We start from the raw sequence: 21,449 nt of genomic DNA, 5'->3' as shown, positions 1-21,449 counted from the left end.
GACTTTTTTTATGTAGTTAATTATTAACATTTAGTGATGTTTTAGGCAAATGATTTTGTTGACTACCTACAATTTTGTCTTTTTAAGATAAATTTTGATTGCCATGGTCTCGAAAACAAGATCAGTAGAAAAAAATAAACAAAAGTAGATACAAAAGTAATAGTTTATAATGAGTATTTACAATTGACCATTGAAATGGCTCCAATGCATATTATTTTGTATTGGCCAAAATCTGTAATTCGTCAGTCACTATTTTATTTCGAGTGCTCTAATGTTTAAGTGTTGTGTTAAGCAGCTTAGGATGTAGAATAGCATTTAAAGCATCTATTTAAAGTGTTACACTTTAAATTTAAATCACTGTAGGTCCTAAAGGTCATGTATAATCTTTGTTTTCCTCTTCATTTCGGTTATGCTGAGAAGAACTCTTCGCTGCTAATGGGGTGCAATTAAAGAGGGTTAAATTGCCTTTGGTTGTAATTACTTACTCGCATGCCATTGGTGCCTTGTTTAATCTTTGATCTGCTTTGCTGTGGGAATGATGCAGGTTGAGACTGAAAGCTGGGATAATGGAAATGTTAATTAGAAGGAGAATGACCTTCACCTTTAAGGTCCAGCTCGTTTTGCAGCTGTATTTTTTTTTTTTAGCAGTCGATTCAGAACACTGGCTTTTACTTTATTATGATGGTCCTGTTAGCCAACAGCTGACTCTGCACTCTTGGACGACTATGTAATAACTCACCAGCATTGCTTTTGGCATCTTCCGTAAAAAAAAAAAAAATGTTTGAAATTTGCGATACCTTGCCAACAAGACCTTGCTGTTTTCTCTATTATCCACTAGGTGGTGCAGTTGTTTCACACTTGTGTACGCTGACGCATATTCTCACGCATACACGCCTTTGCACTATTAGCAGGAGAGCCGAACTTTCTCAGAACGCCAGTCTTCTGCTTTACCACTTGTCTCCATTATTCTATTAAAGTCTGAAGTGTTGAAATAGCTCCCTGCGCTCTAACCTAACCCACGCCCAGGTGCCCAAGCATAAAACCTTTCTCAGTAGAGCCAGTTTCAACTTCTTTAACCAATAATGACCTGGAAGAGCACATAGCCTTCTGCAAAGCAGGTCCAGAAAGGAAGATTGAGGAAGGTAGCATGGAGTATTTATTGCCTGTCATATGCTTTATGTCCGAAATCATGCCAGCACTCATTCAGTTTCCCAAAAGACGTTCTCGAGACTGGTCTCTATTGTAGCTGCAGCAGAAAATCCAATCCTCTAGGTAGAGACTGTAGTTAAAATATGTGCAATTTAAGTCTTAATTTCAAACGCAACGTTGCGTAGTTTTTCACCTCAGAGAAAAGTTGTCCGCTGTAAATATTATGTGGTGTGTGCAACTTTATTGTGAGAGGAACAGTGCTTAGAGTCCCAGTGAATTAATGGACCTTTTATTTAAGCACAGGCAAAAACTGCTGAACCGCGTAGGAGCCTCTGGTGATACGGGGGTTGAGCACAGAAAGACAATCAGATGGTCACTTGATCCTAAACGCCCTCAGCCTGTAGGAGTTAATGATGTGATTCTGTAGGCCTACAGGTTTGGATTTCTGTCTACCTTACATTAAAGAAAGGAGATCATCTTTACACAGACATGTGTTCAAGCCTTTTTCTTGCTACTTTTCCTTGACTGCACATTTGCAGAATGAAGAGCAAAAGAGGAGAAAATACTCTCCGGCTGGGAATAGTTTTTTTCAGGAGAGGCAATAAAATATTTAAATGAATAATAAAACTCCAATTAATTGATTGCATTGAGTGAGCTCTAAAATGGCACCTGGATGTTTGAGTCAGATATTTTGGATAATCATTTAATACATAGAATTAGACAATTATCGTTTTACATAATAATATTGTCAATACAGTGCACACACAAGGTTTCCAGACTAAAATGATCCACCTGTCATTGGTAATTCAGGGTCAGATATTTCTTTAGAGCAATGAAAAATCTGTTGGCAAATACAGATGGACATATTTTTTTAATTCTTTTTTACAAATTAAGGAATTACTTCATTTTCGCCTTGTAAATCTCATCCCCATCCTAACAGGTTTTAAGACGGACCTTACTATGAGATTTTATCTTCGAGAAGGATCTGTGAGTTTTAGTGAAAGAGACAGAAAGAGCAAAGGTTCTGTATTAGGCTTAGCAGTGGCTCAACGGTAAGGGCTGTGGGTTACCGATCAGAAGGTTAAGGGTTTAAGCCCTAGCCACCAGGTTGCTCCTGCTGAGCCAGTGAGCAAAGCCTATAACCCTGTCTGTTTCAGCTATCATGTGTACTGCATCATGGTTGACCATAGCTTTCTAAGAAGATGGTATATATGTGTACTTTTTTTCCAGCGGCTTAAACAATGGAGCGGCTAATATATGGATTTTTCCTGGGTTTTTCCCGGTTTCACAAACTTCAAGCCAAAAACTGAACCCCATAACATTAGACCAATGAAATTTTCGAACGGAAATGAAAAAACGCACCTCACCTGTGTTCTGAGCTGCACGGCATCGGGAGAAAAACCTTCCACCGGTGGCGCATGACGATGCCAAAAGATAAACTCCACAGAAAAATACAGTGGTACCTTGACCTACGAGTTTAATTTGTTCCGTGGACGAGCTCGTATCTCAATTTGCTCGCACATCAAATCAGTTTTCCATATTGAAAATACTTAAAATGGCATTAATCCGTTTCAACCCTCAAAATGACACCCCGTTTTTATGTTTCATGTTATTAAATCGGAAAATACATTTCTAAATAACAAATCTTGTATAAAAACATAATAGAAAGAGTATGTAAAGATATAATAAGGTTTTATTCAGTGTAATTTCCTTGGAGATGAGATAACTTGAGCTAACGAAATCGCGCGTGTGTGTGTGTGTGTGTGTGTGTGGAGGGGGGGTAGAGGCGATAAGCAAAGAGAAAACTCGTTTTTTACTATCACTCCTGTACACTACAGGGAGTGCAGAATTATTAGGCAAGTTGTATTTTTGAGGATTAATTTTATTTGAGGATTTAATTTGAACAACAACCATGTTCTCAATGAACACAAAAAACTCATTAATATCAAAGCTGAATATTTTTGGAAGTAGTTTTTAGTTTTAGCTATTTTAGGGGGATATCTGTGTGTGCAGGTGACTATTACTGTGCATAATTATTAGGCAACTTAACAAAAAACAAATTCATACCCATTTCAATTATTTATTTTTACCAGTGAAACCAATATAACATCTCAACATTCACAAATATACATGTCTGACATTCAAAACCAAACAAAACAAATCAGTGACCAATATAGCCACCTTTCTTTGCAAGGACACTCAAAAGCCTGCCATCCATGGATTCTGTCAGTGTTTTGATCTGTTCACCATCAACATTGCGTGCAGCAGCAACCACAGCCTCCCAGACACTGTTCAGAGAGGTGTACTGTTTTCCTCCTTGTAAATCGCACATTTGATGATGGACCACAGGTTCTCAATGGGGTTCAGATCAGGTGAACAAGGAGGCCATATCATTAGATTTTCTTCTTTTATACCCTTTCTTGCCAGCCACGCTGTGGAGTACTTGGACGGTGTGATGGAGCATTGTCCTGCATGAAAATCATGTTTTTCTTGAAGGATGCAGACTTCTTCCTGTACCACTGCTTGAAGAAGGTGTCTTCCAGAAACTGGCAGTAGGACTGGGAGTTCAGCTTGACTCCATCCTCAACCCGAAAAGGCCCCACAAGCTCATCTTTGATGATACCAGCCCAAACCAGTACTCCACCTCCACCTTGCTGGCGCCTGAGTCGGACTGGAGCTCTCTGCCCTTTACCAATCCAGCCACGGGCCCATCCATCTGGCCCATCAAGACTCACTCTCATTTCATCAGTCCATAAAACCTTAGAAAATCAGTCTTGAGATATTTCTTGGCCCAGTCTTGACGCTTCAGCTTGTGTGTCTTGTTCAGTGGTGGTCGACTTTCTGCCTTTCTTACCTTGGCCATGTCTCTGAGTATTGCACACCTTGTGCTTTTGGGCACCCAGTGATGTTGCAGCTCTGAAATATGGCCAAACTGGTGGCAAGTGGCATCTTGGCAGCTGCACGCTTGACTTTTCTCAGTTCACGGGCAGTTATTTTGCGCCTTGGTTTTTCCACACGCTTCTTGCGACCCTGTCGACTATTTTGAATGAAACGCTTGATTGTTCGATGATCACGCTTCAGAAGCTTGGCTATTTTAAGACTGCTGCATCCCTCTGCAATATATCTCACTATTTTTGACTTTTCTGAGCCTGTCAAGTCCTTCTTTTGACCCATTTTGCCAAAGGAAAGGAAGTTGCCTAATAATTATGCACACCTGATATAGGGTGTTGATGTCATTGGACCACACCCCTTCTCATTACAGAGATGCACATCACCTAATATGCTTAATTGGTAGTAGGCTTTCCAGCCTATACAGCTTGGAGTAAGACAACATGCATAACGAGGATGATGTGGTCAAAATACTCATTTGCCTAATAATTCTGCACTCCCTGTATGTATCCCTAAACTTTAAAATTTTTACTTAAGGACATAATCCTCAGTCTCACACGCACACACACACATGCAGTAATACCGAAAGAATGCAGTGATGTGCTGTTCCCAAAATGCCGCTCTGCTCTTAAAGATGCCACAACATATTTCACCCGTTACACCGTGTAACAGACACTGTCTTTCGGTAAAGCCTGTGTAAAGTTCATTCGTTTCAGTGTAGACACTTATTTCTAGGCTTATTTATGTTAAAAATAAAAATATTTGTAAAATTCAGTGGATGCGGCTTATATAAGGGTGCGCTTTATAGTCCGGAAATCACGGTAAGTAAGTCGAACCATCCTAACTCACGGACTACCTCTATCTATCTATCTATCTATCTATCTATCTATCTATCTATCTATCTATCTATCTATGTATCTATGTATGTATGTATGTATGTATGTATGTATGTATGTATGTCTGTCTGTCTGTCTGTCTGTCTGTCTGTCTATGTATATATCTATCTATCTATGTATATATCTATGTATATATATATATCTATGTATATATATATATCTATGTATATATATATATATATATATATATATATATATATATATATATGGTTTGTAGTTGTTCATGAGTCCCGTGTTTGTAATGTCTAGTTAACCTGCTTCTTGTGCATTCCTTTGTAGCACCCCTTGCATATTTGACCCCTTTAAACAGCGGCTATAAAATGTCGAGCTACATCTTTTCCCACTAAAGACAGTCGAGGGATTTACGCTTGTAACGATTTAATTTTGAAGCCCCGAGCTCAGTTTCTTGAATAAAGTCTTTACTTGCTGCCTCCTTTTTAGTATCTCACCGTAATCCAGGGTGACACTGAGAGCTGAAAAAAACGAATTGTCTTAAACAGCTTAAAACAATTGTTTCAGCAGCATTTCTTTTTTGGCTCTTAAACCCTTTTTGTTCGGCTAAAAGAAGAAAAATCTTGAAATATTCAGCCTCGGTTTAATAAACATATTCGAAATTCTTAAATGCACATTCAACAGGTATATAATTAATATGGATTAGAAAGCAGTGTGTGACTTGGCACATTCAAATTCATTTTCTCTCCTCCCTCATCTTCAGTGATTGGTGTGAAACTGTAGCAGCATTGCCCTTTTTTCCTCTGGTAAAAGCTGCATCTATCAAACCTGTAAAAAGGGTATAATGTTAGCTTTTTCATTTAGCGTTAATGGAGTGTTCGCTCTAATTTGCCTGCCAGTAATGAATGAGATGATGCGGCCAGCAGTGCTGTTTAAGATCCTCGCGAGCTCGAGTACTTGATGGATGAACGATAGACAGTTCGTCTCCATCTAAGCAGCTTTTGGTGTCTTGGTTTGGCATGTATGCTGCGAGGGAGGGAGGGAGGGATGGATGGCAGCGCCGAGGTCCCGTCAGGCACGAGGCAAAGAAGAGCAAAGGAGAGTTTATCACAAAGTCATTACTTTCTTAATTAGGGTGATTGATATTCCCAGTGGTGAAAAACAAACTATTGCACCAGTTTGGAAGAAATCTCAGAATGTTCTTATTTTTATTTTTTTTAATAAAAATTTTATGCATTTTGGCATTAGTTGTAGGACACTCCAGAAGGTCAAATGTATGTTGGCAATGCAAACGGTTAAGTTCAGTTGGGTGAGTAAGTGGTGTTGGGAGATATATTTGATACACAGAACAATACACGCTCTTGGCAATACTTTTGTCTACACAAAAGTCTAGCCTAAAATGCTTTATTCAGAATTTATCTAATATGTCAAAGCGCTTTTAGTGAAGAGATGATCTGTAATAACACAAAACGCAGTGATCGTGTTAATTTATTGCCTTGCTAAAAATGCTCTTAACCTGTAGATTAACCTTCCGTTCTGTATTTCTTCTTATACAGTTGGCGTCAATATGTTCTACATCTGCTTAATTGTGTACCTGTACGGAGACTTGGCCATCTATGCGGCTGCTGTGCCCGTGTCTTTAATGGAAGTGGCCTGGTGAGTTCAGCCAATTTTTTACGCTCCCCACCAAACACCACTGCTTTCTTTTGCTCAGTCTGACTCCGCCTCACTGAGCGTATACCACTACCTCCTGTGGCTTTCACACTTGACCTTTTATTGTTTGGCTCCCAGACATCTTCTTTTACTGCACAGAAACCCATAGCCCCGAAGTCCTATAAATAAAATTCTCTAATGGACCTTGCCTAAGGTGGCACTTTTCCACTTCTCTGTCTTATTAAGATGTCACCATTACCCTTGCTCCAACCTGACCCTCAACTGCAGGGAGAAGAAAGGCAAAATTGAAGGTGGTGAGTAGAGAGAGGCTAAACTGGGAAGAGCACTGATTATTGGCACATAAAATATAATGTTGGAATGCAGAGATGTGCTTGTTGTGGGCAATTCTTATACCAAAGTGAGCAGCAAACTTGGAATTAGGCAGTCATTGTGTAATGGGGACATTACAGCAACAAGCATAAACAGAGCTTAATCATATTCAATGAAGACCCCATATGTAGTTTAAAGCTTGAGGTTTTACGGTCTTCAGATTCTGTAATAATGTGCAGTGTTGTAAAGTGCTTGTGAATTGCATTTTTGATTCATGATTTACTGATACGGTTCGTAATGCTCAGCTTCGAGTAATAATCGTAACAAATGCGCCCAGGCTGCTGTCTTTGCTACGATGTTGGTGCTGTTAGCGTGGTCACATACACCATGCTTATGTCACATGGTTTCAGATGTTGGTGGTGTTATGAGTACAAAAATGACCATTGAATCAGGCAGAGTAATTATTTGCACTTTTTAATGTCATCATCTTTTATTTTTAATTATTTATTTTTAAGTCATTTCCTGTTTCCCAATAAAACACCTTTCCTTCAGAAAGTGGTGTAAAATAGCAAGATTAAAGCTGGATTTAGAGCAAACTTAGACAGTGGAATTAGATCATTTCATCCTCTCACTCACGCTTGTCCTGAGTAGGGTTGTGAAATTCTGGGAATTTTCAAGACTGAAATCTTTCGGTCATATTTTCTGGAAAATATGTGAATTAACAGGAATATACCAGGGAGCCTGAACTTGTACTCGAAATAACAATCGTGCAGGATAATCTTGCTTTTAAAACACAGATTTAATGCAATTTCTGTTGAATTTCTATTCTGCACATTCATCAATCACATGCACACATCACACTTACTGCATGGCTACTGAGGCCACACCCCCAACATGTTCTGTACATTCCTTCTTAACATAAAACAGATCATTTCTTGAATCCAGAACAAAGAGAATGTAATGTACGTGAACACTCGCCAAGATTTCTGACATTCATATTACAAACATTTAAGTTTGTATATTAATTCCCTGTGCTGTGTGGAAGCTATTGTGCAACAAAGTTATACTAACAATTAAATTAGTCATTTTTGAAAATGTGTATTATTTTGCATGCATGTCAGCTTATGACCAAAGAAAAGGTTTATATATAGTTTGTATATGATACAGTTTGTATACATTTTCCCAATACATTTCTAATTAATTACCATAAATTCCTGGTAAGTCTCACCTGACTAATGGCAGAGATGGAAATCTTGCCATCTTTTGCTTGCAAGTGCAACAGTTTTATTGACATTTGATTGGCAAAGCACTTTTTGTATGCTCACTAATATTATTGGCATTAACATTTTAGTTTTGTGTCTTACAGCGGCAATCATTCCTGCAGCACTGGGAGTATAAAATACAACGACACAGATGTCTGCTGGGGGCCAGTGAGACGGATAGACGCCTACAGAGCCTTTCTCGTGAGTACCGGAGTCCCACGCATCACTGTATCACCTCTCTTTTCTGTATCGGCTTTTCTATGTTAGTCTCACATGCGCACACTGAGCGAGTCGAGTCAAGATAGTAAGTGCGAGACAGATTGAAGCAGATAGACAGACAGCCCCATGTAATCTCCAGAGACGCCTCACTCCCTACATTGTAAAGATATGTATGCCCTTGAATTGAGCATGGAAATGCAGCAGGAAAAAAAACCTGTCATTTCCCACTCCGATTTAAGTCTCTCAGCCAACAGTCATGAATGATGAACCTCTCTTACTCTTTTTCCTTGAAAAAGGACAAATGGGGGTGTGTGAGCTTTCAAGATATCAGTGTTTTTTTATTTCTATCTCGGCATGTTATCAGCTAGTTATTATGGTGATTTTAATCTCGTGGAGATTTGTTTACACTGTGTGCACTATACAGTGTGTTTTTCACATAAAACAGAGGACGGCAACGTACATGGAGGTTACACTATATGATGGTATTGTTTATTAGCAATAACCGTTTTCCTCTGTGGATGCTCCGAGCTACTGCTGATATGGTCATGAACCCCTTTACCTTTTTTTTATTATTTTGGGCTTATTAAAGTTCTTTTCCTCTTGGACACTTTAATAAGTCATTGTCTACTGATGAAAGGTGAAGCATTGTTTGTTTAGGAACCAGGAGCTGATCAGATTGCTCTCTTAAAAGAATTCTGAGTTTAATATATAATTCTTTTTTTTTTTTTCTTTCTTTCTAATGATGGATCTAGTGGAGGTACTTTCCAGTCCTGTGCTCTACATGCATATGTGCTTTATCTTTTGCCAGTTAGCTTTCATTCAGCCTACCAAGTTCCTTTAGCAAAGTGACACGCATTGGTCTTAGTCTATCATAATGTTCCATACAGTTAATAAGCCATTTAGCTAATGATTAAAAATGACCTGGCAGGGGGAATTAGCATACCAATGGCCATCTCTGCAGGGTGTGAGAAAAATTTCTAATATTTAATCATTTCTTAATATTAATTGGACTCTATACTCCTAGTGGACTACAAAAAAACCCTTACAAACGAGAGATATTGTGGTGTTTATCTTTACTGCTTACTTTCCAGGATTTGTTTTTGCCACAATGTTGCTGAATTCTCAAAGCTGATTGGTCAGTTGTTTTGTTTAATTTTTTTTTTATAACACTACGTATCGAGTATGGTTTATACACTATATGGACAAAAGTATTGGGACACCTGACTTCCCCCGTCCTATGTGTGTTTTTTTGTTGTTGCGTTTTTTTATTTCCACAAACTGTTGCCACAAAGTCAGAGGCACACATTTTTTGATAGAATGTCTTTGGATGTGCTGGCATTACATTTTTTCTTTGCTTAAACCAGAAGCCCCCAAACCTGTTCCAGCATCATGTGCATGAACACAAGCTCCAAGAAGATATGGTTTCCATGTGTTGGAGTATAAGATCTTGAGTGGTGCTATATGAATTCTGATATCAACCCTGTTGAACACCTTTGGGATAAAATGGATCTCTGACTGCACCCCCAGCCGCCTCATCCTACATCAGTACCTGACTTGATTAACGCCCTCATGGCACGAGCACAAATCTCTCACAATATCCAATGGAAAATCCTCCCAGAAGAGTCTAGATTATTATAATGGCAAATGGCAAGTAATTGTGAAATGGGATATTCAAAAAGCAGCTCTTCTGGTCAGGTGTAGACAAAACTTTGTCCAAATGATGTCAGAGGTAAAGAGTTTTCTGACTCAGTCTTTTGAATAGGGCATTGCATGTTTTTTTGGTACTTTTTTTTTGTTAAAACCTAACAAACTACGTTTTTCATTGTGTTAATAAGCTGTTCTGGAATAACTGATTACATTTCTTATGAATGTTCCATAACATTAAATTGAACTATAATTTGATGGAAAAATTGCGCCATTGTTTAATTAATACAAAATAGTAATAGTCATTTTGGTTGGATAGAATGGCCTGTGTAACAGAGAAAGGAGACAAAACTCATAAGCCATCAATGTGTCCTTGTCCTCTGAGGAAGGCTGTGATCACACAACTCTGGTTTAAACTGAGTTTTTAACATTTTCTTTGAATTTGAATGTGCTAGATTAGAGAGCTGTTCGACATCTCTGCTCTTTAAAGTGTTACACCGATGTCTTGCACCATTTTGGACACTCCACTTAAGCTTTTGTGCTAGCTAGGGTCATGTGTGTGCTCACTGTTTGTATTGTTGTGCTTCAGTCAGTATCTTTTCATTGACTAATTTGTAGTCACAGGGCAGAAGCTCGGCCTTAGTAAATAGATACCCTGCCTGCTTTGTTCACAGCTTTATCAGGAGAAAGCGTTTATTGCTCATCCGGACGTGTCCTGCATGATGTGTTCCTCAATTAGTGTGTGTGTGTGTTTGCATAATGCATGTTCATTTTCACTTGTACAGTTAATAGAATGCGGGGAAAATGAAGCTAAGTAGAAAAGTGGCACTGGGAGAGGCATGTTTTTGTTCTCCTTTCTGTGGGCAAGAAATAAACAACAAAATGACTAAAAGGTAATAAAATGTCCATAGGTTAGGATGGTGCTGCTTAGTGAAGAGGTCATGTGATTACTACAGATATGCTGAGTTTACTTTTGCATAATTCGTTTAAAACAGTTTTTTAATAAATGTTCTTAAATATGATTTCAGAGATTCAGCATGAAAATAAGGTTATTCATCAAAGGTGCATGAAATAAAGCTTGTGAGCAAATTTGATTTATTTTCTTAATAATAGTATCACAGTGTTAATGAATTCTGAGTTCTGATCAGAATATGTTGATACATTTTCTAACACCAGCTTGAAAAATAGCTCGACTACAAGGTTTGTACTAATGTGCTCGTCGTAGGATCTTACTATATCTCTAGTAACGCACTTACACTGGGGACATGCTGTACTACAAGGGTCTTGCAGATGCTCCACGTACACCGATTTTTAAAAAGTTGTACTTGTGGTGAAGTTTTTTATGTGAAGTTTAATGTGTTTGTTTTCCTGTGTGTGTGTGTGTGTGTATCAGCACTCCCTGTTTTATCTCTTGCTTAAAAGATGGCACTTCCTTAATCTTCTCTGCCCTTCACCTTGTGTCTTATATGTAACCAGTTGTGCTTTAAATATATATGGGAAAAAAACGCTAAGTGTTTCTGGCCTCGGATGCCTTTGAGACTTTAATGTAGCTGAACGGCTTTATTGGACTCTGTATGCTGTGCTTGTGAGAAGATCGAGAGTGAGACCGATAGCCTTCGTGTTAGTGTCCCATTGAGGATTTAGCGAAGAAAGCCTAAGAGCAGCATGACTGATTACGATGCCATGTAGCCTGGCTGTAATCCCAGCGTACTATAGGTGAGACGAAGAAAAGAAAGGCTTATTGTTACATTTTTACATTCAGTTTGTCTACATTTCAATTATTATTTTTAATAACTTTCTTTTCATTCATTATTTTTAACTTTTTGGGTATTTTGTGCAATTTTCAAGATATTCTTCAGTTATCTTGCTTGTTGTTTTGCAAATTGTTGAAGCTTGTGTAAAATTGGACTACACATTTTCCTACCTTTGATCTCACATTACACTGGTACACGCTGTTTTCCTCCGTCATTCAGGTTGTTTCAACAGCACTGGTTGGCATTTGTTTAGTAGCGTAACCGATGATGGGCTGTGTTTTTATTGCTTGGCTCAGCAGCTGTCTCTGAGCATATCTACTGTTCCAGTTTGACCCTAAACACAGATACTTCGGAAAATAAAAATGCAGATGGAAAATAAAACCCTATAAAGCAGAGGTGTCAAACTCAATTGCACAGGGGGCCAAAACTCCAAGCACACTTTAGGTCGTGGGCCGAACAGGATAAACATTTTTTAAACACACTAAAACTAAATGTTTTTTTTAAAAACATAAATATGAATAAAAAAAGACAGGAATATTATTCCAGAATAAATAAACCTTAAACTTTAAATAACTTAACTTAATAAAAATATATCCAGTCAAAATTATCCAAGTTAGAAATATGAACATGCTTAAGTTAAACAAGTTAATGTTAAAATAACATTTCAAAACATCAGATTTCTTTGCTCTTATGCCATTTTATAAAAAAAGACGTCTCACACCTTCATCATGCAGCTCTTCAGAAACTCTCCCTCAGTAAATAACCGGCTGATGTGCCTCTGATTTCTCCTCTGTTTTCACACCAGCTTCACTTTGTGATTTTGCTCTGGTGAAAAACGTCTGCTGAAATGTCAGATTCTTCTTCAACTCTTCCTCTTTCTGTATCTTCTGCTCCACATTCAGGTTTTTCAGCTTCTCCTGATGTTTTGTGTCGTAGTTCCGTCTTCGATTCAATTCCTTAATTACAGCCACATTCACTCCACAAATAAGACACACGTGTTTACCGGCAGTGTCAGTAAACATATACTCAGAATCCCATCGGTTTTGAAAGACTCTGTTTTCAGAATCAACTTTTCTCTTCGCCACTGTGACGGGCTTCACAATAACTGTACAATAGGGTTAAATACATCAACAGAAGCTCGACTTGATTGACGCTGAAATGTTCCCAGGTAGCCTAGCGTTCATTAAGGCAGCTGAAGCGCTGCATTATGGGATCTGTAGTTTGTGTTATCAGAGCTTCATATCGCCGGGGTTATTAATTATAATAATAATAGATCTATATAAAATCATCTCGCGGGCCAGATATAATTGGACATCGGGCCAGATGTGGGCCTTGAGTTTGACACACATGCTATAAAGGAAGGTGAAGGCCTTTGATTTACTCGAGTGAGACCATTTAAAAATTCTATTGCTTTGTCAGGTGCAAGACTTTTGCTGTTATTGAGGCTTTCTGCTTCCTGTCAGCTTCGACCAGTCTGAGTGAGTTTGTGTGTTGACTGCTGAGTTTTTGCCCAGGCACTTCATGGAGTCATTAACTACAGAGGAGAACGTCAATATATCTGTAGAGTGCACTGGCCTTTTGTAGAATAAAATTTTTTTTCTCTTTCTCAGATCCTTGGTTTAGAGAGAAAAAAGAGCTGCATGTAGTTTTATTATAGAAAATAATAAAGCAAAAGCAGGAAGCGGTCTGTCTATTTCGGTCGGCTTTTTGATCCGTCCTACAGTTTCACGCTGTGAAGCAGTGCTGCTGTTTTATTCATCTTCAGTCCATAAAAGCTGTTAAGAACTCTGGTCTGAGATTTAATCTGTTGTTGATTGATTTCTGGTTCCTAATTCCAAAGATTTATTTATTTTTGACCTTTGCTTCTCAAACTGCTGCCAAGTCTCGACGGTATTTGAATGCTGAAGGCTTGCTCACATTGATCATGCTTTAAGATAAACTGCGTTTGTGAACAGAGGTCACTTTTACTCAAGGATAAATACTGTTTATGCTGACGGCTAAAAGGCCAATTTAGATTTTTAGAAATTTTTACCACCACATTGATCGAATAGAACTTCTTCATAGACAGATAAGAACTTCTTCTGAGATCACAAGGGCGGTTGTTTTAAACCCCATTTTCTCCCAATTTGGTCATTAGCTATCTCACCCCATCACTCAAAAGCCACCGACTGGGGACTTCGTTCTTACTTGTGAAACCAGTGAGCTTTTAGATTTGCTGCTCATGCTGTGAGAAGAGACAGAAGAGCATCATTTGCCTTCTTCCACATACATGAGACAGTTTTGCTTTTCAATAGAGTGAATGCTTTTCTCCTGTAACACTTGGAAGCCCGTTGCTTGTAAAATGAGTAATATTATTTTATTTTATTATTTTAATATTATGTGTTCTTTTTTTTTCTATTTTTCTTTTTCTTTTTAACAGTTGACTAAATGCTTTGCATCCTTCCTAGTGCTTCCTAATCCTTCCCAGATTTTTGCAGCTTGATAGCTGTGTGTGTGTGTGTGTGTGTGTGTGTGTGTGTGTGTGTGTGTGTGTGTGTGTGTGTGTGTAAATATAATAGTCACAAAATACAGTGTGTTCAAAATAAAACTCAACAAATATATCTAGTGAATTTAATAACTCACTAGGAACCTCATAAAAAAAAAAAAAAAAAAAGGCCACCCCTTCAGCAACCATCTGTTGTCACACTCATGCATGCACACACACCTGAGTTCATTCTGTGCTCTGATGTGACAGCCTGGCCTTAAAATCCCGAAGCACTGAGACTCCGGTTTATTTTCTCAGAAGAGTTCAGATTGGTCGGCCCTGAAAGCAGCTGTAGCTCGGTTTGTGGTGCGTTTTGATGCTGGATTGCTGAACACACTCTAGCCTTGTCCTTTTGTCTGCTTTTGGTGTGTGACTGGTTACTTGGCCCGTGGCGCGATTTACTCTGGGCTTCTGTACACAGAGGGTGCTCTGGGCCTCAGTGGTGCGGGGACGGCAGTCTCAGCTGGAGGATGACTGTGCAGATGGTTTAGTGGAGATTATCTCAGCAGGAGGAGTGGTTTGTGCAGCGGCCCGCAGGAGGAGAGAGATCTCCAGGCCACAGCGAGACGCTTACTGACTCACTCATACATGCCGATGTAATGGAGTGATGCTGACTGAGATGTGGCCTCTCACCTTCAGCCAGGCAGGCTTCAAGTTTGTAATGTCGCATGCAGGACACGTGGAACTGTTGGTTTCTTTTGAAGTGTCAGAAAATTCTGTAATCCTATTACCTAACATAAGGTGAAACTTGCGAAAATTTTGCCATTTCAGCAATGCCATTTACATCCCTTTGCGAGTTTCAATTTTCAGCAAATGGGCCTCCATGCAAATGAAGTGAAACAAATTTCACACATTGAATGTACATTTTTTTTTGGTGGGGGAGGAGAGGAAAGATACCTACTGGGTATAATATTGTTCTCCATTAAGCGAAGGAAGCTATCTGGTCCAAGGACATTTCAGAGTGATGTAACGCTTCTTGCTTGTTGGGTGGCCAACTGTGCTGCATGTGATCTTAATGAAAAGATCCCAGCTGTCATACAATAAAGCCAAAACATCATTAGTCGTTGCGGAAATCAGTTTTGACCTTCATGTTTATTTTCTCATGTCCATTTTTGTGGTTGGCAAGATGTTTTTTCTTTTCAAAAGGTAAAAAATAAATAAATAAAAGAGCCAATAAAGAGCTTGTCATTTTCAATTGCGCATTGACAATTCCGGAAAGGTTCCCCATAGCCGATTTATTCTTTCATATTTTATAAAGTCTGTCTTTGTCAAAGTCTGCCTATATGATGTCAGTGTGTCATCATCAAATATCTAGTTATTCTCCATCAACATTTTATTTCCAGGTATGGAAAAAATCGAGGTATTCTCGATTCGGTCTAATTCCTGCCGCCCATTTCATTTCATCAGGTTTGACTGAGACACTGTGCACTTCAGCAGTGGGTCAGGGGATCTCGATGTTGGTCAGAGCATCAAGGTGGTCTTAGAGCTATGGAAATGAGCAATCACAGATTGTAAATTGGCAGGCTGTAATTTCCCCATTTAATTAGAAAAATAAAATGGACTACCTGTTCAGCAGGCATTAGAGAAAAAGAAAAAAGAAAAAGTCTTTCTTGTCTCTCCTAGGCTCTGCTATGTTTACCGCATTTGGCAGACACAACTTATAAAAAAAAAAGTGCTCTGTGGTCTCTGTTTGTTTTTATTATAGTGTTTTATTAGATGCTCTCTCATCCCTGTTTGTTTTATTATAGTATTAGTCTGGAGTCCGTCTCTCACTCTGCCCAGATTAGTTGCCTACTCTTGTCTGCCACCTTGTAATTGGACTTCTTTCATGCCTGCTATCGTGATGCATGTGATGTGGCGTTTGCGCATATGAACGTTCCCCCTATACCTTAGCTGCCAGCTCTGAATGTGAATTACTGTGTATTACCATTACAGGATATACAGGGTGACTCTCGGCAGCAGCTCTGGAGCATCTTTTACGGAGAGACTTTTAGCCCTTTGTCTCCTTTATTTTTAACAGATGTATTAGTCCCTGCAGCTTTAAATAACATTTACACCCAGTGATGTCCAGATGTGCCTAATTACTTAATAGCTTTAAACACAGTTATAACCAGACTAGATATATCCTTGTTCTTCCCATCTGATTCGAGTTATTTAAACCAAGCAGATTTTCTCTATTGTATGCCTGTTGCCAATGTGTATTCTATACAGTAGTGGAAATCATTTCATCAATACTTATTTCACTCGAAATGCAAATTAATTTATATGTACAGCGGTCCCATGGAACTCCGCGAAAATCTGCACATTTTGGACACCCGCAGCCCCTATGGTACCTTAGTGAATTCATCTAGACATTGTCACTTTATACAAAAAGGTGTTTTTTTTTTATTGTTGTTTGTTTGTTTGTTTGTTTGTTTGTTTATTATAAATGTGTTAGTGAAAACATAGTTTACAATGTTATTCCTAACGTTCCTGTACATTAGGACACGATCCCACCAACTCGATCTCGCTGCAGATTCCTGCGAATTTTAAGAAAATCCACAACTTGCTGTTAGTTAGGTTCCAAACGAGAACCCGAGAATATCCGAATTATCCGGGGTTGACTGTAATATTCATTTATTATTTATTTTAGAATTTTGCTATTTTTTTTTCTCTTTCTGTTGAAATAAACCTGCCATAAAAATTCTACACTTTTCATTTCTTTGTAAGAGGGTACATTTACATAATCAGCAGGGGAACAAATTATTTCCACTGCATTTGTTCTGTAGTTTTGTTTACTTCATTGATTTAGAATTTTAATGAAAGTATGTTATATAGAAACATCTTTGAAATATAAGCTCTGTATGGTGGGTGTTTTGTTTGTTCATACATGGAAACTTCTATTTCATACGTTTTCTATTTTGTTTTAGTGATTGGGTGTTAAATATTTTTAGTATATTTGTAATGAAGGTTTGTTTCACACAGCATTAACCTTAGCCATTACAAGTTGGTGTTTCAGTCACACGTTTGCTCAATGGCTTTCTGCCATCGTTCTCTCCTTTTTATTGTCAGTAGATCATGTGCTACGATGAATACAGTCTTTATAGACTCATAGCAACTAAGGAGGCAGTGTGGTGTGTTGCCAGAGTGTAAATGCTGCTGAATGACAGTAATTGTCTGACTGATTTTGGATATGATGTTCAAATTAAGTGGCTTGCTTCTCTTATTAGTTTTGCTAAAGACCTAAGGGATAGTAATGCTTTTCTTTGGAACCAGATTTGATGTTTATTATCCTGGCACAGGAGTGCCGGCAAGAAAAGGTCTCGGTATGCTACTTAAATTTAATTGAACGAATACTTTTAGTAAAAACGCTTAATTTTGTTTAGTTTTTTTGCAAAATAAACAAGGTATGTGACATACATAATCATGAGCTGAGGATATTAAGTTAGTTGCAAAGGGAAAAGACTTTTTGCACGAAGGCATCAGTAATTGTTGTGGCGTGATGTTCTTTCCTCCCGGTCTTTATTTCCAGCCCTGTGGTTTCGTTCTAGTTTGTTGAAGCATACGGTGTTGCTGGTACTTTTGCAGACAGCGAGTTATGTGACTTTCAGACAAGCAGCGCGGTAAACAAGAGGTGAAGCTCCAAAGATGAACCGACAGTGCTTTTTTAACAGTGTTCCTGTTTTAGAACAGCTGTGATTTATAGGCAGGTTACTGATGTTATCATGCCTTAAATGACTCTAAATAGAAGAAGGTTTTGTTCGTGAAAATGTACCAGTACATTCTTTATATAGGCTCTTTAATGGAGAGCAGCTGACCCATGAAAAAGCAGTCTAATGAAGTCCTCAACCTTTGTGCCCCAGCAAGCTTTTTTTGTGCAGAGTTATTGGTCCTGCTACAATTATAAATAGCGATTGTATGTATATGAGGCGTGTGTATAAGCCTCAGGTGACTCAAATTTTCAGCAGTGCATGAGTCACGTAGTCCAAGCTGACCAGTCTGTTTTACTGTTAATGCTGCGCTGAAATTTGCACACGTGTACTGTGGGTTTGAAATCGAGTTGTGAGAGGATCGTTATAAATGCGAGTTGGGAAATCAGGTTTGCAACAAGCCGTCTGTAAGATTCAGTCCAGAAACTAAAAAATCATCATTGGCAAGAGCTTTTAATAGAGAAGAGTTCACCACACATTGGTAGACGCAGCACACTCATAATGATTAATAATAATAATAACAATGTACAACAGTAAAATAGTACATTATTGCATTAATAATACACATCCAGGCTGAAACCGAAGGCTGAATCGTGTGGTCCGAGCTCCTGTAGCTCAAACTGCTGAAGAAGTTAATTTTAATACCCTTAATGCTCGACGGGTCAAAACTGTTTAGGCAGCAAAAGGGGTCCCACACAATATCAGGCAGGTGGTCACAATGTTTCGCCTGATCCGTGTATGTATATATAATTGTCAGGAGAAATTCTAGGATTCTGCTGTTGACTTTTGTATGGCATTATTAATGTTTTAAGCTGCACTTCTCAAGCAACATTGCATGAGTAAGAGGTGATTTACATACACTGTTAGTGTATACTTTAAGTAGCTAAACACAGATTGTCCAATCAAATCAGTGCCTTTTAAAAGTACTTACTGCTTCATAAATTTTTGGTGGAGTATTAGTGTAAATAGCAGTCCTCATTTCTGGTGAGAATCTTGTAGTAATTAAAAAAAAAAAACCAGAGTAAATATTAGTTGTGATTGGTATAATATCTTTTAATTAATAATGAAGTAAATGGTACTATTATTGTAGGAAGACTAGTTTAAATTGAGCTGAGAGATGAGATCTTTCTTCATGGTCCTATAACTAAATTAGATCACTAATGTTGTGGTTTTTACTATGTTTTTAAAAAATGGTTAAAAAATGTTGGTCTGGAGGCTGCTGGATGTCTGTTTTTGGACTTTCATACACTCTGGTAGGGGGAAAAAAACCTTTTTAAGCTACTTGCAGAAGAATGTTTCATGACATGAGCCTGTTGCTCCCTTATCTGCTATGCAGAATAGTCTCCCAACTGCAAACAAAGCCAGTGCACTGTACAGAGTTCAAGGCTGAGTCTTAATCCAAACAATGTACACGGTGTAGGCTGCCAAAATAGTAATACACCAGCGTGTACCTTTGTGCTGTTTACTAAAGTATTAGGCCCAGTGCTTTTTTTTTTTTTTTAATGTGCACATCTATTCCAAATGAAAGCTTTTAGATTTGCCATTTTTATTTGACACTATAAGCAGTTAAAAGCCACAAATAAAAACTAAAACTCTGCCACACCTGAATACCTTTTCCTCTTATACTATAAAATACAAATTTCTTCCTCTATTATGATGAGTTTGTTTTTTCTCTAATATGCTTTTTCTCTTTTCACTGATTGGCTGTTTGTTTCTGTTTTGTCACACTGTATCCAGGCTACTTCACTGCCTTTAATTGGTGTGGTGATGTTTAACATATGATTTGGTGCACATGACACCTGTCTAAACCTCCCACTAATTCCAGCCATACACATTTTTACAGAGTCAGTGTGTCAAAGCAAATCAAATGTAAATATATTTATTATACGGAACTACAACAATAGTGTACATAATTTTTCCCCCTCACATATTTATGCTAATTGTGTTTACAGTACATGGATGAATGCTTTCAATGCAAAAAACATTGTTTCAGAAAGTTTAATGATTAAAAATGGGGCATATGTGTGTACTGGGTTACTGATAAGAAACTCAGGATCGTAAGCCCCACCAACACCAAACTGCTCTTGTTGGGATGCTGGATTGTGGCTAACCCTGTTGCTACACACACCCCTCTGACAAATAAGCCACCACTGCCTTCTTTTTCTAATCCGGAGTGATTTGATGCTGATCTGGTCTGATGAACTGTCTCCACTTTTCACGTTATGTGAGTCAAGGTGATACAGGATTGCACGCGTTTCTTCATCTGTTCATATAAATTATTGTGCTACAAACGTAGTTGTTTATTTTTATGGTTTGTTGTATTAGTCATTGAACCTTATGTGCCGCAGGCTATGTGGTGTAAAAAACGCTACAAAGCTCCCAGTAAGAGTGATGAGTGAGGAAAAGCACCCTTTTCAGCGATTTTGCTTTACACTACATGCCTAACTGGCTACTTTTTTACTTTTTTTTTTTTTTTATAATAACTATTGGGGGTGTAACGGTACACATATTCGCACCAAAAATCTTTCGTTACAGGGCTTTTGGTGCAAACGATTTTACGTGCGAATCATCCGAGTGAAAATCCGAGTTCCCTCAGTAACATATTAAGTGGTGGACCGCAAATTTGTTTAGTCTCCGCCTCGCACTTGAAGTGCATTTTTATTATTATTATTAAAGTTATTTATTTTATTCAAATCAATTAATTCAATCAAATAATTTGTTCCAATGTAATCAAAATAGTAGAAAGTATATATTACTATATACTATACTATCGGATTAGGAATTGAGTGCTGGTGAACAATAATTCATGACTGAAGACTGAGATGTTGTGTACCAGAGATTCAGTGAGTTCTGCAGGCTTGTGGTCTACAGTCTTACGTGTTAAAGGTTGTCATTAGCAAGACCGCACGCAGTTAATGTCCTGCTAAGTCAAATCTGGACTGGCTACATCACCCTTGCTGAGAGGGTTGAGTATCTTTTTGGGCCGTGTGCCCAGGTAGTAGCATCTGCTGACTGGCGTATACAAGCAAGGGTCGTGTTTTCGCTTTACATTGCGAGGGGTCTATACAGTGGCTATATTTCACTCTTGCATTTTCTAAATCGTCTCTGTGCATTTGTTAGTTGTGAATTTATTCTTTAGCATTTACAGGTTTTCATTCCTTGCCTTGGGAATCATGTTTCAAGCCTGTTCTCACCAAAGATGAAGGGATTGTGGGATTGGCTATGTAATCTCCATTTCTCTGATAGAGGATGATGGTGGATGGCTTAAGACCCTGCACTCTTACACCACTTGCTCTAGAAACAGAAACTTTCATCAGCCCTATTAAGATTTTGCCTTTATTTAGGTTTTTTATTTTTTTAAGGTTTCTTATATCTTCACTTATACTTTTCTTTGAACCTGGGAATACAGTAAAGAATCCTATACATTAAGTTACATTTATGCCATTTGGCAGATGCCCTTATCTACAGTGCCTTCTATTTATCTAATT

The 21,449-nt window shown here is 38.2% G+C and overlaps 1 protein-coding gene across 1 annotated transcript in view; it reads left to right on the top strand.

Annotated features, from left to right (window-relative positions):
* The window catches only part of tmem104 (transmembrane protein 104), a 46,901-nt gene that overhangs the window by 9,371 nt on the left and 16,081 nt on the right, over positions 1-21,449 (top strand). The window contains exons 7-8 of the mRNA XM_046866396.1: positions 6,443-6,542; positions 8,236-8,332. Coding sequence (XP_046722352.1) covers positions 6,443-6,542; positions 8,236-8,332 — 197 coding nt within the window. The remainder of the gene's footprint in view (positions 1-6,442; positions 6,543-8,235; positions 8,333-21,449) is intronic.

Source organism: Silurus meridionalis, chromosome 14 (genome assembly GCF_014805685.1).
Source record: "Silurus meridionalis isolate SWU-2019-XX chromosome 14, ASM1480568v1, whole genome shotgun sequence".
Classification (NCBI taxonomy): Eukaryota; Metazoa; Chordata; class Actinopteri; order Siluriformes; family Siluridae; genus Silurus; species Silurus meridionalis.
Note: the sequence above shows the minus strand (reverse complement) of the source record. Positions and strands in the feature narration are given on the sequence as shown.